Source organism: Zootermopsis nevadensis, unplaced genomic scaffold, assembly GCF_977971745.1.
Source record: "Zootermopsis nevadensis isolate Lab colony 2312 unplaced genomic scaffold, Znev_1.0 Znev_ptg000002l, whole genome shotgun sequence".
NCBI lineage: Eukaryota > Metazoa > Arthropoda > Insecta > Blattodea > Termopsidae > Zootermopsis > Zootermopsis nevadensis.
Window position 1 is genome coordinate 16763378 of NW_028259134.1, and position 17241 is coordinate 16780618.

General features: G+C 39.7%; 1 protein-coding gene across 12 annotated transcripts in view; it reads right to left on the reverse strand.

Annotated features, from left to right (window-relative positions):
* exd (PBX homeobox extradenticle) overlaps positions 1–17241 on the reverse strand; it is a 378101-nt gene that overhangs the window by 81978 nt on the left and 278882 nt on the right. For all 12 annotated transcript variants that reach the window (XR_015535862.1, XM_087351479.1, XM_087351471.1 and 9 more), the window contains one exon: positions 13693–13943. Coding sequence is in view for 11 of the 12 variants with exons in the window: in XM_087351479.1 (XP_087207605.1) it covers positions 13693–13943 (251 nt within the window). In the remaining variant the exon portion in view is untranslated. The remainder of the gene's footprint in view (positions 1–13692; positions 13944–17241) is intronic.

The window sequence follows — 17241 nt, forward strand, 5'->3', positions numbered from 1 at the left end:
GCGAACGGCATCCACCCCTCCTTCCTTCAACAATGCAATAAACACACACATCCTATAAATCCATCTATCGATCAATCGATTAAATAATGAATCGAATCAATGTCCCGTCAATAAATAGAGAAGCCAATCCTTGATCTCTGATCTATCCATTAATCCATCCTTAATCTTTCATTCAGAGCATTCAGTACTTTTAATCAGTATATCCAAACTTACATCTTACGTCCTTCTATCATTTAATCAATCAGTCCATCAATCCTGTCATATAACAACTAATCCATTCTTTGTAACCCCATCAGCAGCCTCGTGTTCCTGAGTCCACCTGCGGAAGTCATTGTGACAGACACATTTTTAAGAAAGTCGGTATGAACTTTACATACTAGATGGTTATAACAATAGAGCCAATCCAATGTAAGGCGGAGGTTGGTGAACGTTTTACTATGGAGCGGGATATGGCTATTTCTCCGATAGCCAGTGAGCATCGCAAGAAATGTGTTCTGAAAACATATGTTAAGGCCCTGAACATGTGGCTTATTCCCCAAAGTCGAAGTATTAGATGTACAGAAGAAAATACGTCAATTTCCGTCAGGGTATTTATTTATGTAAGCGATCACAGATTTGAATGATGAAAAATAATTTAGCCTACATTTAAATGTTAGTCGGAAAACGACAAGGACCACCTGGGCAATATAGACGAAAGGATAATATTAAAATGGATATTAAAACAAGATAACATAAGAGTATATACTGGATTTAACTGCCTAAGGCTAGAGGCAAATGGCAGACTATTAAACACGCTAATGAACATTCAGATTCTATAAAGGCGCAAAATTTCCTGAACACTTCGGACAATACCAGGCACTCAAAAAAGACTCAGGTCCATCGAATTATCTATTTTGTCTATTATAAAGCCTTATACATTGCATAAGAAGATACATAAATAGCAAAAAGGTTGAATAATTAATATCCGAGACAAAGCGAACTGTCAGCGTGAAATTTGCTGCGCTAGAATATCATGTAAAAACAAAAACGCCTATGCTAACAATATTCTTACTCGAGTTAAAGCACGAACAGCATTCTCATGCACGCCTTTCGTACGAGTGAGAAGGTTCTTGAAAAAATAACTGCAACCGGCGCAAATACAAAATTGAAGATCGCGCAAACCCAACGGAAGTGGGGAGAGCAGCGGCTTTGTCACGGTTGCCATTTTAAAATTCACGCCTAGTGTTCATCAAACATTCACTAGACATGATGTCAGCTTGTAAGTCTGTGTCGTAATTGGATGTGCAGGAGGAAAACTGGGGTGGAGGATTGTGCCGAAATGCGAACACAAACGTTAGCACCAGCAACACAAAACCCCACCGTGAAGCTCGTCTCAAAAGGCTTTTTGAATAGACCAATATAAGAAGATCTTGATTCAAAGCGACACTAGAGACAGCTTCAAGGGAAATATATTATATCCTCTGCAGATTCCAGAGCAAAAGAAGAACAAAACACTACGACGAACAAGAGAACTGTGTACAGTAAGTAATTTGGAAAGGAGCCAAAGACATAACAATAAGTGGAATAAGACGAAAATGTAACAACCCATTTAAGTTTACTTACAAACTGGACGAGAGATTATACAGTAATGTATTAAAACATTTTTTATATATATATACACACGCACACACACGTACTGAATCACGAGGCACCGCAGTAGATGACTTTTGGGATGTTGCATTGTGCAGTCTGGCAGACACTGAACGACGTTTCAGGGCGATGACCCTGATGATAAAGGTCACCTTTGAAACGTCGGTCAATCTGACAGACTGCACTGCAACATACCAGAAGACAGCCAGTCATTTTCAGCCGTCGCCGTGAGAATTTAAGATCTCACATAATGCATCGAGTTCACATATTTCTTATGTAAAGAGGAAGAACGGGAGTGTGACAAGACCTTGCTGTGTATAAAGAGTATTCCTGCTTCGTACTTTGGATATCATCGGTTTTATTCCCGACGGAGGCAGGATATCCTGAGGAAGGACCTTCGCGGTTACCGCCAGTGCCTTCATGCCAGTACTGGAATATTTACTTTCAACCAGACACCGACCAGTTCCATTCACTTTATTTAAATTCAATATCCATAATAACCTGTCTATACACTTACACATCAAATTCAAAATTCGCACAGTGCCCAAGCAACAATTGGGGGGGGGGCATGGTTCCACAAATTCTAGATCCGGCATTAGATAGAGTAGAGTCGAATTCAAGGTCGGACAGTTCCACTTCCCGGGCAGTGAACCCCGATGAGCATTGGACAGACTCCAGAGAAGGTCTGGACACACTGTTAATTCCCATACTGTCGTAAAGGATGTCTTTTATAAAACGTTCTCTGAAACATTTTGCGGAAGAACTATGTTTCACAAAAGACCTGATATGACACTATTTTATTACACAAAGCAGACAAACAGGCGGACGGAGAGAGACAGACAGAAAGGTTACACAGACAAGACGATTCGCGGACAAAGCAAGACAGACACATTAGACAGGTAAAACTACCGGCACACAATTCCTCTACTTTCATAAAATTTAATGATTCCGTAAAGCCTCAAAGACTATTTCTTCAGATCATTCTAAATGGCAAACGTAAACACTTGCCAAAAATTAATGCTAAACTCGGTTACCTTTCATGACTGAGTTTTTTGTCTTCAGTGCCAACGAAGATGGCCGAGTTATCTCGAATCTTGGAAACGGGGAACCAAGATATGGCAGAAACCCTGAACTCAAAGGAGGACTGTAAAGAACGCAGAAATATTCTCGTATCTCTAAATGTGTCGTAGTGAAAATAGCGCTTCGTGTATACATAACTACTGTGTAAATATTCAGCCACAAGTAAAGCAAGGACAGAGAAGGAAAAGAAACTCGTTTATTTTATCAGTGAAATTTTTAGCAAAAGGAAAGATGTCGCAGTGCCTTGGGAAATGTCAAAGAGCCGTGACGATTTTGTGGCTAAATGGAAATGAAAAGTGAGGAAAACGGTTAGATGGAATCTTTGCAAACATGGACGGCGAAAAGTTCGAGGGAAAGGAATAGAATAAATTAAAATAGGCAACTTTTCCTGGCCTTAATTTCCCATTTGTTGTCTTCAACACGTTCTTCTCATACCAGTCATACCGCAATCAATGGTTCGCATCCCCCCTTTTCCTTCACTCATCCCCTGCCTACGGAGAATCCATGATAATGAAAAAAGAACTCATCAGTAGTCTGCACCCCTAATGACTAGTGATAGCAGCTACCCCCATCCGCACACCTCATTTGATGAGGGTGAAAATGAGGGAATCGGGACGCATTACAAGACATCTCACCTCGGGCTCGCTACTTCCCTAGGGATGTCATTAAACAGACCTCATAGTTTTTAAGTAAATGGAAATGAAACCCCAGACTATACAATACCTGGATGACAAGAGGGCGAGGTTGGCAATCCCGGGTGATTCTGTGTGTAAGACAAGTTCGTTTCTTAGAGGAACTTGGAACACTGGTTATCAACAATCACCAGATGCGGGAAGTGTTAATCTCAAGTCATAACCCCCATCCAACTGTTGTATTCTGGAGGTCACAAGTTTGATACTCGGTCCGGAGACACCGCTGGTTGAGACTCTTCGTGGTTTTACTCAGTTCCCAGAAATTGTAAGAATGATACAGACCACATCCGATAACTTCACATTCGCAGTTATCATTCTTCATCACCCTCCAATACGACGATGCAACAAACTTCAGAAAGCGTAACTGAAGAAATTCCGAGACAAAGAACGCATTTCAAACAATAAGGACGAACTTTTTTCCCCTCATGAAATGGAACACTGAGTCAGAACAAGACGGAACAACACGTTTCTGAAACAGTGCAAGAAGCACCATCTGTTGGTAACACTGCTACAGGGGATCTCTGACACTTGAGAAAAGCACTGTAATGACGCTTCGTTATATTCTGATCTGCAAATAATAGGTTGCATGCCAAGCAGTTCGCTTCTGACTGGGAGTCGACCCGACGCATAGAAACGAGCCTTAACACTTTCAACACAGAGATGTTCAGCTTAACTGCTTGCAAGGTAACTGACAAATTCAGTGCGTGGGATGCTGCAAATTGTTAACTTAAAGTGTCTTAACCACGTTCAGAAAATCCGGTATCAAAACAACATAGGCCTCATTATATCGTTCTTAGCATGGGAATTCTTAAACGAGGTCATCTAAAGAATTTTGTGTTTTAAGGTTAAAATTTAACTTCGATATCACTAGCATAAGTTACAGGCTGACATGTAGCTGTCACGTATCTTACACATCGAATCGCAATGATTCATAACCATCGATATTATTATATTCCTTTACTTTTTTTTTTTTTACAAATCTTTACCAAAGTTAGATATCTCTAAAGACGTACCAGCTTACTAAACATTAACACCACACATTGAATGGTGCTGTTATTGTTCCTTCTCAAAAGTTTGCACGATTGACATGTTCATATTGTCGGTGAAGAGGGGTGGAATTGCGTTCAACGTCAAGGAAAATGATCGATATAACAATTCGGAGTGAACATATCAGGTTTAAGAGATATTCTCTTAATAATTTTGGAGATGAAACATGTACACGCCCATTTTATGAACGTCTCTCGAAGAAGAGATGAAAAATAACTAAACTAGTTTTATAATAACCCAATGGCTGGTATTTCACGTTTAAAAATGCACTCATAAATTACTGCCGGTATAAAATGCATTAATATGCGATTTTATCTACATGACTAAGTCATAGTAACTAAAATGTTTCGAACTCGTGTTTTCAAAATTCCCTGCGACACAGTTAACCTAATTCCTACAGCTGTGGTTTTCTTCACTATGCATGGGGCTACAGTCGCAAGAAACCACAACAAAATAAAACTCATTCTTAAGTAGCAATTATTAAATATAAGTAAGTTATTTATCCATTACCTAACTACACACAGCCTTCTAAACAGAGAGGGCAGCTCGCACTTAAATTACTCCTTTTCGGCCATAAATTACTATAATTATGAAAGGACTGTGAAATATTCTCAACATGTAATTTGTAGTTGGAATCGACTGTTGTTCGTACGCGCATTGCCATTAGTGTATAAGCAGAGGTCATGCGGATTCACTTAACCCTGTGGCTGTATTTACTTGCTGACCGAGGTACAGTCTGATTAAAAATGTGAACATCGATCAGCGTTATCACGCATACTGATTTAGCTTCTCTCATCCATCTCTTAAGCCAAAGTCTTCTTTTCCGTCACCATCATGTCCTACAGCTTACCACGTTTTACGATCAAATCCTTGAAAGTATTTTCCACTCCCAAATATGCCCCCCCCCCCCCATCTGAATCATCTTCATTTGACTGATTGAGTCCTAATATATGTGGGATGTAAGAGGTAAGACGGGGTTCTTACGATTTCCAATGCTTTAATGCCGTATCACCATCATCACATAATGTAACTCTGTTGACACAAACGAGCTTCTGAGGACCGAGCCACATGGTAATTAAGTATTATTGTCTATAAATGATGTGGTGAATATTCCAATACCTGATTCTAGAAATCGGATAATGGATGAATATTGTCGACAAGTAGAAGTGCTTTACAAGCCAAAATGGTGTTTATTGTTACTTACAGGCCTATACCTCAAAAATCCCTTCTTTATACTTGATATAATTTCTTCCACTACCACGGTCAGTTGACCTGAATTCTTTTAAAATATTCCCTTTCATCTCCGTTTGTTATTAGACATAAATTTTATACTTCAAAATGGAAACCTATATTAAAAGCACTGACTGAATGGGAATATAAAGTTAAGAAGTTTCCAGAATACAAAAGAGAAAGTTCGTGGCCAACAATGGTCTAAGTAATTGCTGAAGTAACCTACAAAAATAACATAAAAAATAGTTGAACAAACACTATTCCACGTCCATTAATAAATATGAATAGGATGGCATGGATCAAATACTTAGCGCACCTACTGTCCGACTTTTTATCCTTGACCGCTGGAAAGCGCGGAGGGGCAGTGAGGGGGCTGTGTAGTGGGATATTTGTTACGCATCTGTCTAAGAGGAAGAACAGCACCACCAAATAGCGAACCTGTCTCGCTCACATCTCCTGATCGACTAAAGCACACGTTTTATTCATAAATCAACCAAATCAGCAACGTATTTGGTAGACACAGACCATGCGTAAAAAATAATACTGTACTCCACCGTTCACAATGTAACTAAAAAAAAATCAGGCTTCACTTGCGCTAGCAAAACCGCTAGAAACACAGCATTAATTTCCTCATTAACGACCCTGGCTATAAAAAATATTTATTCTTCTGTGAACTCGTTGCATTAAGTTGTACCAAGTTTGCATGTTAGAATGAGCTGGATGACGCTAAAGGTCACATGGGTCAACCAGCAATACAATATTATAGTACTGTGATGTTGGTAACACTGCTCATATGATTGTAGCTGATAGCCAGACTGTTCCTTACCTATAAAATATAGCTCCATACGGCATAAAAGAGAGATATAGTTCGCAAATAAAACGGATTTACATAAAAATACCATGCATCGTGCGTAGACCAGAGACCCTATAATCCCAGCAGAGTTCCAGGAAACATCACCGGATGGCACCACATGCAGTCAATACATACACCGATCAATAAAAATTAGACGAAAATAAAACGAATACTTCGATGAACGAATGATTAAAAACACAAATAAAATAATTCATCATATGAGATTTGAGGATTTCTGAGCGGTGAAGACGTGGATGATGGTCTCATGGGTTGTAACGTCGTATGGACTTGTAGGTGGATACCAACGTTTCGGAGAAGCATGCTTTCTCTATGAGACAGAAATATCTTTGCCGTTCACACGCGTCCGTGAAACATAAAATAACGCTGCATGTTTCGCAACTGTCATTAAGATTTTGTCACAACTGCGTCATATAATAGAATGGGTCTGCAGCACAGGCCTACCTACACAACGGCTTATCTTATCCCCAGCACTGAATAAAGTTTGCAAAAATTGCAATATCGCGTGCTTGAAGTCACAAGACTGTAAATTTAGAGCCAACGGGGGTTTGTTATGACACGCAACCAATCAAAGATTGGCTTATCAGACAGGCGATATCATGAACTACAAGAATTTGCAGTATCTAAGGAAACAGCGGAATTAATTTCGGATACAGAAATACAGCGCGTTCACTGATAACGTTGAACGCAAGTTTTACTTCCCGGCTCCCGGCAGAAACTGCCACAATACAAGCAAGCAGATTTTATTAATTTTATGCACAGATACTTGACTATATAATACTCAACTATATGACACTTCTGGTTTTCACGGCAGCGAGTATGAAATGTCTTGTGGGATGCTGCACCTGGTAAACACTGACCGCAATATTCGAACCCGGTACCACAAGAATTCGAAGAATACTTCTAACCATTCGACCGCAACATTCGAACATTAATGGCGACATATAAAAGATTTTGAAGTGAAATTTTTTCAAGCATCTCTACCCGAAGCTGTAAACACGACCGTTGTTGAAAACAACCTTATCACCACCACACACGGAAGGTCTAGACGCTTTGGAAGAGAGAGTACGCCACTAGTATCGCACGTGGAAATGGAAATCACCAGCAAACGAGAGAATTGCGTGAGAGTACCCCTCCTCCACCTCTCATATCACCCCCATGCAGACACTGACAAAGAACCTACCACAGTTAACCCTCCCCTATTCCACCCCACACCTATTCTGGTCGAAACATGCAAAGCTTGAAAATGCGAATCGGAATGGTACACAATATCGACTGGAGTCAATTCTCTTGTCCGCGGGAAAGCAAACGCTGGAATTACTTTCAACTGTTATACCGATTTAGAGGGCAATTCTGTATTTCGATTCCTTGTCCGCTGCTTTCTAATTGCTACACTTAACGCAATGTTGAGGTTGTTCTGTGGCTCTTACTGGACACCCCCCCCCCCCAATAACCCTATTGCAGTTACACCCCCAGACACTTTTCCTAAAATGCTTAGTTTCCACAATAGTTTGTTTAATTGGAATCAAAGGTGTCCAGAAATGGCTTCGTAATGTTATGGCCACCCGATCACGTTCCACGCAACACGAGGAGAGACTTGCGCACGTTGCCATAGCAATCGTGGTTACAGCGGTAGCAGATAATGTTCGTATTAATCCACGTGATATTCCTACACGTTGGATAAGCGGACCAATAAGACACACTCAAATTAACAATTACACGTCGCAACATCCCAGAATAAGCACTGTTCGCTCGTATTTTGTATTTTAATGTTCTAACGGTAAGAAAAGAAAAGAAACTGTAAATGCTTATTTCTCAGTGACTGTATATATAGTGTACATATTTACCTCGATTTCTGATCTGACTTTAGGTTCGTAAATACACATACATGCATTAATACATACGTGGGATAAATCGTGGAAGAGAGACGAAAGTCTTATTACCTAGAAGCATGTCCTAAGTGTGCTCAACGAAAATCTTTTCGAAACGGGAAAATGTCCGTATCCCTCGGGAACCTGTCATAACAAGCAGGAGTTACTTGATATCGGTTGTTCTCGAACGGATTTCATACTTGTCCCCTTGAAGGAAACGCACAGAATAACTCAAATCTTAACAAATGAATCCTTTATCATTATACTTTTAAGTAATTGCCAGCGTTTATTAATGCTGTTCGTTCTTAAGAATCAAATATTTTTTTAAAAATCCCTACATTTCAAGCTTTGGTCCAGTAATAGTTTTATTTAACCGTATCAACTCTACTTCTACTTGTTACAGCTGACGGTAGTTCATACAGAACACAGGTTCCCTACTTCGTATAATAGGCACGTCACACAATCACAGGATGGTCAAACACACTATCCGATCAAAACCAACATTACCGCCCTTCTAAGCAAAATGAATTCATTTTAGAGCAGACAACTTCGCTTACTTTGTATTCTTTCCACAAAGCGCTGTTTCCAACAGCATTTGTACAATATTTATTTTGTCGCACAACACGCTGTTCGCTCTAAACACGTGGTAAAAATAAAACTTCCCTTCCCCTATCGCCCCCAACATTCCAGAAAGTGATTGGACATCCAGATCACATAGTTGCATCCGGCGACAAATGTACGCTTTAAATTATGTAGATGTTCTGGAAACACCGCCCCTTGGGATGCAGGCAGGCTGAGTGCTGGCTGAATGTTTCATTCTCTGTAGCTGTGATCACTAACCAGACACGGCCATTCTGACGTGTTCGCATTTTTACCAAACAGTTCGAGCCACGAAGAACTGACAGCTCTCGCCAGGTAAAGGCTACGCAGGGCAGAAACTCCCATTGCGTCTTACGCGTTCTGGGCAGTACGTGCGTAAAATCATCTCTGAAACGATTCATCGAATTTTTATGAAACTTGGAAGTCAGAGGGCGAGGTCCCACACTGAAACCAGTGGAGTGAATTTATTTTTCAATAGTATGCTATAAATAAGCCTACGTCAGCATTTACGAGCATTTGAGCCAGGAAAATTAATTTGTAGCTCATACTGCCAACACGGCGCCTTCGTATATTTGTGTTAATTAAATGCACTGTTTTAAATTTAAAAAAGAAATGCATCCATTTGCACAGTCTCTCATTAGCTCTACTTCGTATACAATTAAAACGTAAAAACGCTGAGTATTGTATACTACTATTGATCCATAACTTTCGTAGACATTGTTAAACTTGTTAACTAACATTACGTTAGAGGTTTCTGATGGGGTAAAACATGATTTTCGTTGAACTTAATCATTCTATTTGTGTAATATTATAATCCTCTTATTGTATACCGTCATTTATGACTACTTTGCCATATTTAGGAACTGTTCGCTTATTCTTGAGGATTTTAATAATTCAAAAAACCTAAAAGTTTTTGAAGGTTGCTGACTATGCTTGTTCTTATTTCATTGGCTACTGTATTATGTTCGTAATGTGCAATTTGTAAATTCATTACAATGTAAATGCAATATCCCCAGCCTGCTTAAGACCCTATTAAATTGCTTTTGATTACTCACGGAGAAAGATTTGGTGGCTGCATCGTCCCTTGTTACGCCGATGTAAAACTAAATGCATTCTCGGTAATGTGAACTTAATCATGTGCTGCACGGGCCCAAATACCCCCTTTAAGTAAACCTCGAATCAAGCTCGACCTTTTTTTTTTGCAGACATCTGTTACTGTAAGAATCATACAGAACCCTTAAATACAAAATACAGAGTTGCTAATTGTTAAGGCAGGTGGTACATATATTTACCACTGGGCTTCAATATGTCAAAAATTACCTAAAGAAGCCAGGAGTGTAACTCAGTTCACGTCGGAAAATATTTTAAATTGCTTCGACAACTTGTTTCTTTACGAAATTTGCTCGATAGATTTATAATTAATTAAAAATTAAATTTGTACGAAATTTACGATCGTCAAACATTTATACGTACACGTACATAATTACGGTGATACATGGTTTGGCGTGCTCCAAAATATTGGAACTATACTTTTGTGTTCTGTAAAGTGTAGAAGGCTGAAATATATTGATCTATAATACAAATATTTTCGCTAGGAATCGATTCTGATAAGTTTCGTAGTATAAACTATATCGAGTTACCAAGGAAACAGCTTGCTTATTATTGTGGGCTACAAGTAGCGCTACGTGGTGGTGCAACAAATTACAGGTTTGTCCTGCACTTACAGGGGCGGGGAACATAAAACGCGGTGTAAAACTTGTTACGACAAACGCTGTAATTAAGCTGATTCCTCTCTACACTCAAATCTCCTCCACATGAATTGTCGGCTCTTAAAACTTGCCAACCTCACAAGCCACTGTTATATAACACCCCATTAAGAGACTCATATACTGTATCTCAGAAATACCAGCAAAATAGGTGGGATTTCGTTTCGGGCAGTCTGCTTAAAATAAATAACGAAAACTAAGTAATTAACTGACTAAGACATGACCCAGGGTCTGAACTTAAAAGTTGCTGGTTACGCTGCTAGTCCATATATCCTGTGGTTGTAAGAAATTCGAAAGTTCATGTCTGTATTCACAAAAGTATGTCATTGTGCCGTAGCCAAAAATATTTTAATCCAGTCCCCAATTTCACACCTTATTTCATCAACACACACTTTAATATTATGCTCCCATCAATGCCTAGGTTTTCCTGGAGGCTTCTGGACGAAATAAATATATGAAGTGCAGGGATTTGGGGCATAAACTGTGCTATCCCTCAAACAACATTATTTTTACAATTATCCTTGATTTCGAAGAGTTTTTCTAGTAATAAAAATAAACCGTAAATAATCTTGGCCTGTCATGTTACGTAAGAGGAAGTGATCATGAGTTATTTCATTCGTATCCGAAATTTAACAGGAATAATTGAGGTCCTCGGCCGGGATTCGAAACTAAGTATCTTACGAATAGAAAGCAGAAGGATTACTGCACTGCGAACATGCTGTAGCTATGCCACAGCGTAGGAAGATCAGTCACCGGCTTCTTACTACCGACACCCGGGTTCGCTGTCAAGCAGTCCACGTGGGCAAAGTAGTACTAGGGGAAGATTTTCTCAAATTCCATCAATATCATTCCGCCGATGTTCCATACACTCTCGTGTCATCTCGGGGATGGACAGTGGGCCCGTTAGAGGCCGCAGTTTCACAGAGACAGTCGCCCCACCGCAACAATAAGAAATCATACTGTATTCAATGCAGCTAATGGAAAGTGTCCGGCTTGTGTGAGGCATGAGAGTCGTAGACCCAGGTTCTTGCCCCTTCGCGGTGCAGTCATTGCTCAGACATAGCTGAGGGGCGGCCACGCGATATGCTATCATATCGACAAACATTTGGCAAATAAGGAACACAACAAGACAATTTAATATAAATAACGCTCATTAACCATATTAAAGTTGGTATTTTCAGCAAAACGCATTCTTTGTTTTATATTTCTGTAGCAAAGTATAACAGTTATTTGGCTGAATTAAGGGTAAACAGCTGCTGGTGGGGTGTAATAATGCCATACAAGGAATGCGAGCCACTTTCAATGCGATATGCCTAGATCGTAACAGGACAGTATTGAGGAATTCGAAGTAAATTATAACAGGCATGCATAATCCGAACACCCTCAGAGATCAAAAAATCATAATCATATTTCCTTATGACTAATACGAACTTGCTGAGACTGCGCGATACAACTTGAATTCCAAAATGCAATGACATGAAGTGTCAGTTATTTTGTATCTCCCTGTAGTTTTCATAGGTCGTTATTTAAGGTGTTATTAGGGCGGGCAAAGAGGCCGTTAGCTTCATATCCTAATGCGATAATTCCAAGCCCAGATCTTCTTGTTCCTAACGTCTTAACAGACAGGTGTCTCCAGCTGGAAACATATAATTGAAAACGATTTCTTACTTCCATTTTTTTTACATCTTCTGCCCTCAAAGTTCGTAACCTCTCATTTGCCTGATATTTCATAACCATGTAGAGGGAAGGTTTTATACCGTCAAGTGGCAAATTGAAGGGCTGTCAAGAAATAAGCCACCAAGTTTTATTTTACAAAAATTTCCATCTAGCTGTAGCATTTCTTCAATGAGGTTCAACGGCTTTTACTGTGTCTTATGACAAGACTTCAGGAAACGATTTAAGTGACAGTGATTTAGAGCCAGATCAGAGCTCAATCATGCCATTGCTATAACCTTCTTCTATAACAAGATTAAAAATATATTCCTTCTTTAACATTTCATGGCTGTGAACGAGAAACGAAAGATATACTCAATACGTTCTTTTGTAAACCTCACAGGCTTCTATGTTCATTTACGACATATAATCTATTGTGAAACTGACATATCATTCACCACCACTTTCGTTAAATATTCTCCGTATAAAAACTAATTTAAAATAAAAGTTGTAGACCTTAATAAAATATACTGTATGTTTATGTGACATACAAATTTATTATGCACTGTTCAACGAGCTGATTTTAATAAAATCTATAAAATTCGAGTTTCGTATAAAATAGTGGTTCATATCAGACCTACACAAACCAAAATTAAATTCATATCACAATATTTTTTGCAGATCTGGGTGTCAGAAAAAAACTACTGTAAATATAATTTTTAGCACCTGTAACAGAACACAATGTAAATTTCTTATATTAACCTCTTCCTTGATTCATTCATAACAAGATCCATAAAATCATATTTTTTATTTCACAAATGGAATCTACTCACAAAAATGACATGACGAAAAATAATTAAGAGTGCTGTGCAAAATATAGTTTATATAATTTAAATTATTACTATCACGAGTTATATCGGGTCACATTCCATAGCTAGACATAGTGCAAAAATACACAGACGTAAGCGGCTTATTAAAGTACAGCAGTATTTCATTTGCTGACATCTACAGTCTGATATACGTATTTTCTTCACGAGTGTAATAATGAGACGAAAATAAATACTGTCCAAAATTAACTCGGATAAATATTTTTTTTGCAAAAATCATCAACCCAAGATATCTCGGAATGATCAGGGAAGCGGTTAAAATCAGTTTTAAATAAAATAATGCTCCTACAGGAATAATGTATACTGTCCCGGAACGCACTGATGCCAAGGAAGTTGCCGAATGTACAGTGATGGTAGAAGACTTACCTGCTCATATTTCTCGAGTTCTTGGTGATAAATCTGGCGGATTTGTGCGAGCTTGGCGCGGTAATCTGAGTGCTCGATGGCATTATCTGGCTGTCCGGGACCACCCGATGCTGCCGCCGAGGCGCTGGCTGCTGCCCCCGCACCACCACCCTTTTCAGGACCTGCTACCCCCTCGGCTATAAGCATGTTGTCTAGACGCATCAGCTGCGGGTCCGGTGGTTCCTCTTCCTGTGTGTTGCGAAGGCTCAGCACTGAAACAGCAGAAGAATGACGCTGCGTCTCATAACCACCACTTCATGAAAGATACTCTATGTCATTCAAAATAACTATAGAAACACGGTCACGGCATCTGGGTGAGACAAGATAAAACCTAGTTCACAGTCAGCCGATAGTCGCCTCCAACATAAGAGCCACGAGTCCTGATGATAGAGGCAACAAGGACCTCTGAAACGTTGGCAAACTTCTACCAGACTACACGGCGCTACAACCCAGAAGACAACCATCTTCAGACTCACCGCCGTGAAAACATCAAATTCTTGGGCTTTTCCCCTCGTCTGAATTATATATAAAATCACAACGTTTCGGAAGCTGGATATGCTTCTATCTTCAGGTAAGAGAGGGAAACCACAGAAACCTTATCAGATGGGTCTCTTTCAGGTTTCATCAACGTAAACACACTTTCCTTTCAATATAAAAGGAGACACCCATTGAAAAGTTATACGTCATTTTGAACAAGACAATGAACAACGCCATAATAATTTTCCTATTGGTTACGTACCTACTTCACATAGCGCCTTCTACTGAGTAACATCACTTCATTTTATCTGATAACGGAGCCTACATTCCCAAAAGAGAATGGCAAGCGTTTTAACACGACACTGAGCAAGTTTGCTTCTATGCGCCATCACTTGGTCCACGTACGTGCCAAGAGAAGGACGAGTTTATGAAAGAATTATGAACGAGGGGCCCCTCAAGTGGCCGGCTGGCTCTAGTCTTTTAAACGCTTGGAATCCTCGGCTCAAGCTTGCTTCCTACAGAGGAGTGTTGCTCGTAAAAATTACTGATATGAAAACTACCGAGAAAAGGACACATTGCTGGGCGGCGGAAAAGCACCAGAGCGGGGCGAGAGATTTATGTTCTGGTACGGTCAAGATGGCCTGGCTGGCTGGCACAGCGATGGGGAGGGGAGAGTGACCCTTTTCTGGAACATCGCGACGCTGTTTCCAGTTGCACGTCGCCACTGTCTGCACATAACACACAAAAAAGAATATGTTGACCCGCGATATTTTTGCATCATACAGTGTGCAGTCTGTGCCATACGTTTGGGGTCTCAACTATTGACAGAACAGCTATTTACGATTATGTAAGGTAACTAAACTGAAATACCGAGTCGTAATTCAAGTTTCTGTAGTTCACAACTGATAATTTTACGTTTCTGGCGTTATGAGTCGATATGCGAATAACAAAAACAACACTGAGAAACTGACAAGCAATTCAAATCGTGTCCCCCGCTTTAAAGTTAGTACAGCAACTGGTGTGCTGTCTTTTATGGTTTAAAATGCGTCTCCTGTGTCTTACTGGCGGTAGCTGATGCTGAAAACCTCCTCGTTATTTTTTGACGCGTTATATTAACTGCCTTAATAAGGCGAGGCGAATATATGAATAAAGAGTAGTTAGAGAAAATTAAAAGACAGCAGCAAATAAGAAGAACGTAATTCAATTACACCCTTCCTCTGGAATAAACTGCTTCTTTATTTTCCACTAGCGTCTAATTTTGGGGATAAAAAGGTGTTCAGAAAGTATTAGCCAAATACTTGAGACCGAACGTGAACAAACAACTTAATTGATAATAATATGGAAGGACAGAATTAAATTACAATGTTCAAGAAACTTCGCCTACGCTGTATCAGAGTCTTTGTCACTTTTCGTTAAATCATTAAATAAGAAATAGCAAGAGAAAGGTGCAGTTAACTTCGGTGTATGGGGAAGAAGGACAACACGGAGTCACATTACGTCGATTCTGGTATGCTACAAAGTTTGGATAATTCTCGCTTAACCCTAATAAACGGGCCACGGTGCTAATGTGGATAATCGAAAATCCGGTTAATCGTGAGAAACATAAGAATAAATTAAATAAAACGAGTCAAGACAATTATGAATCCTGACATTGTATTCTATTACGAGCTACGCAACTTCATGTCCAATTTAACTAAGATCTGAAGAAGACTGTCTTCTGGGATGTTGCGCCGTGTTGTCTCCCAGGAACTGGCTGACGTTTCAGAGATGCTTACTGTCTCCATGATCAGCACCTCCGAAACGTGGGCCAGTTTATAGCAGACTATACGGCGCGACGTCGCATAAGACAGTGGGGCATGACACTTCAATTAAATGGAAAATACAATAAAGTAATAGGAAAACCACACATGAGATATATGTGAAGATGGGAGAATAATATTAAAATACATATTAGAGAAATAGGGTATGAAGGTATGGAATATATAAAACCTTATGAAAATCTGACTATCCACTTGCGCCTTTACATAGAGATTATTTTTAATACTGTCCATTGTCAAATTAATAATAATTTACGGTGTGAAACTGGCTCAGTACAAGATCCAGATATAGGTTCCTGTGAACACGATAAAGAACTTTCGAGCTCCATAAAAGTCGGAAAATATCCTAACTGCCTGAGCGACCATCAGTTTCTCAACAAGGTCTCTACCCCATGGAAGTTTTGCGGTAGCCATATTCTAACCGATTAGGTATTGTATAATTCTGGCTATTAAATTCTGCTCCAGTGTAAAAAAAAGAAACAGTAAAATAACTTAACAACTATTTCGACGTTATAACGTTGCCTATGTCTTTGGGGACATGCACGCTCCCCAAGTTTGGAACCCAGGACTCAGATGCTGGTGTTCTTAGGCTCCTGGAACACACAACACAGCTGGAGGGCCCTTGAGCCAGTCCGCGTTCTGCACTTCTCGTATGCAGATTTATGACGACGACAGAGCTTGGCGCCTTGATACGACGAGTGGAGGCCGCTATCTGCCCAGTGTTAAAAACTGAAGTGTAATACCGATCCAGTGTGTGTGTGTGTGTGGGGGGGGGGGGGGGGGAGCTTAAACCTTGCTAATGGCGGTACTTAACTCCCTAATCGTTCACACTTAATCTAATTTATAGTTTTTAAAAACCTTTTAAGAGGTTCACCCCATATAACAAGTTATATATTCCTGTTATGTGTTGTGAAATGCAATTGCATAACTTTTTATTGCCCTCAATGAGAATATCCACTTCTAGTGCCTTTGTTTTGTTTTTCTCTTATCACTGAACACTTTCAGGGGTCTTGTAGTAAAAGGTTGGCTTTTCAGTATCTCAAACAGGATCGCTATGCTTTAACACATAACCGCGAAATCATTTTGTTGTAACGGAGAATTAAAAACTTATCGTAAACAAATGTGCAAAATTTGTATGCCTTCTTTCCACACAGAACATTTAAAGTGAGGAAGACGCATCAATCAGCCAAGAATGTCGGTGAGTTACAGCTCTCAG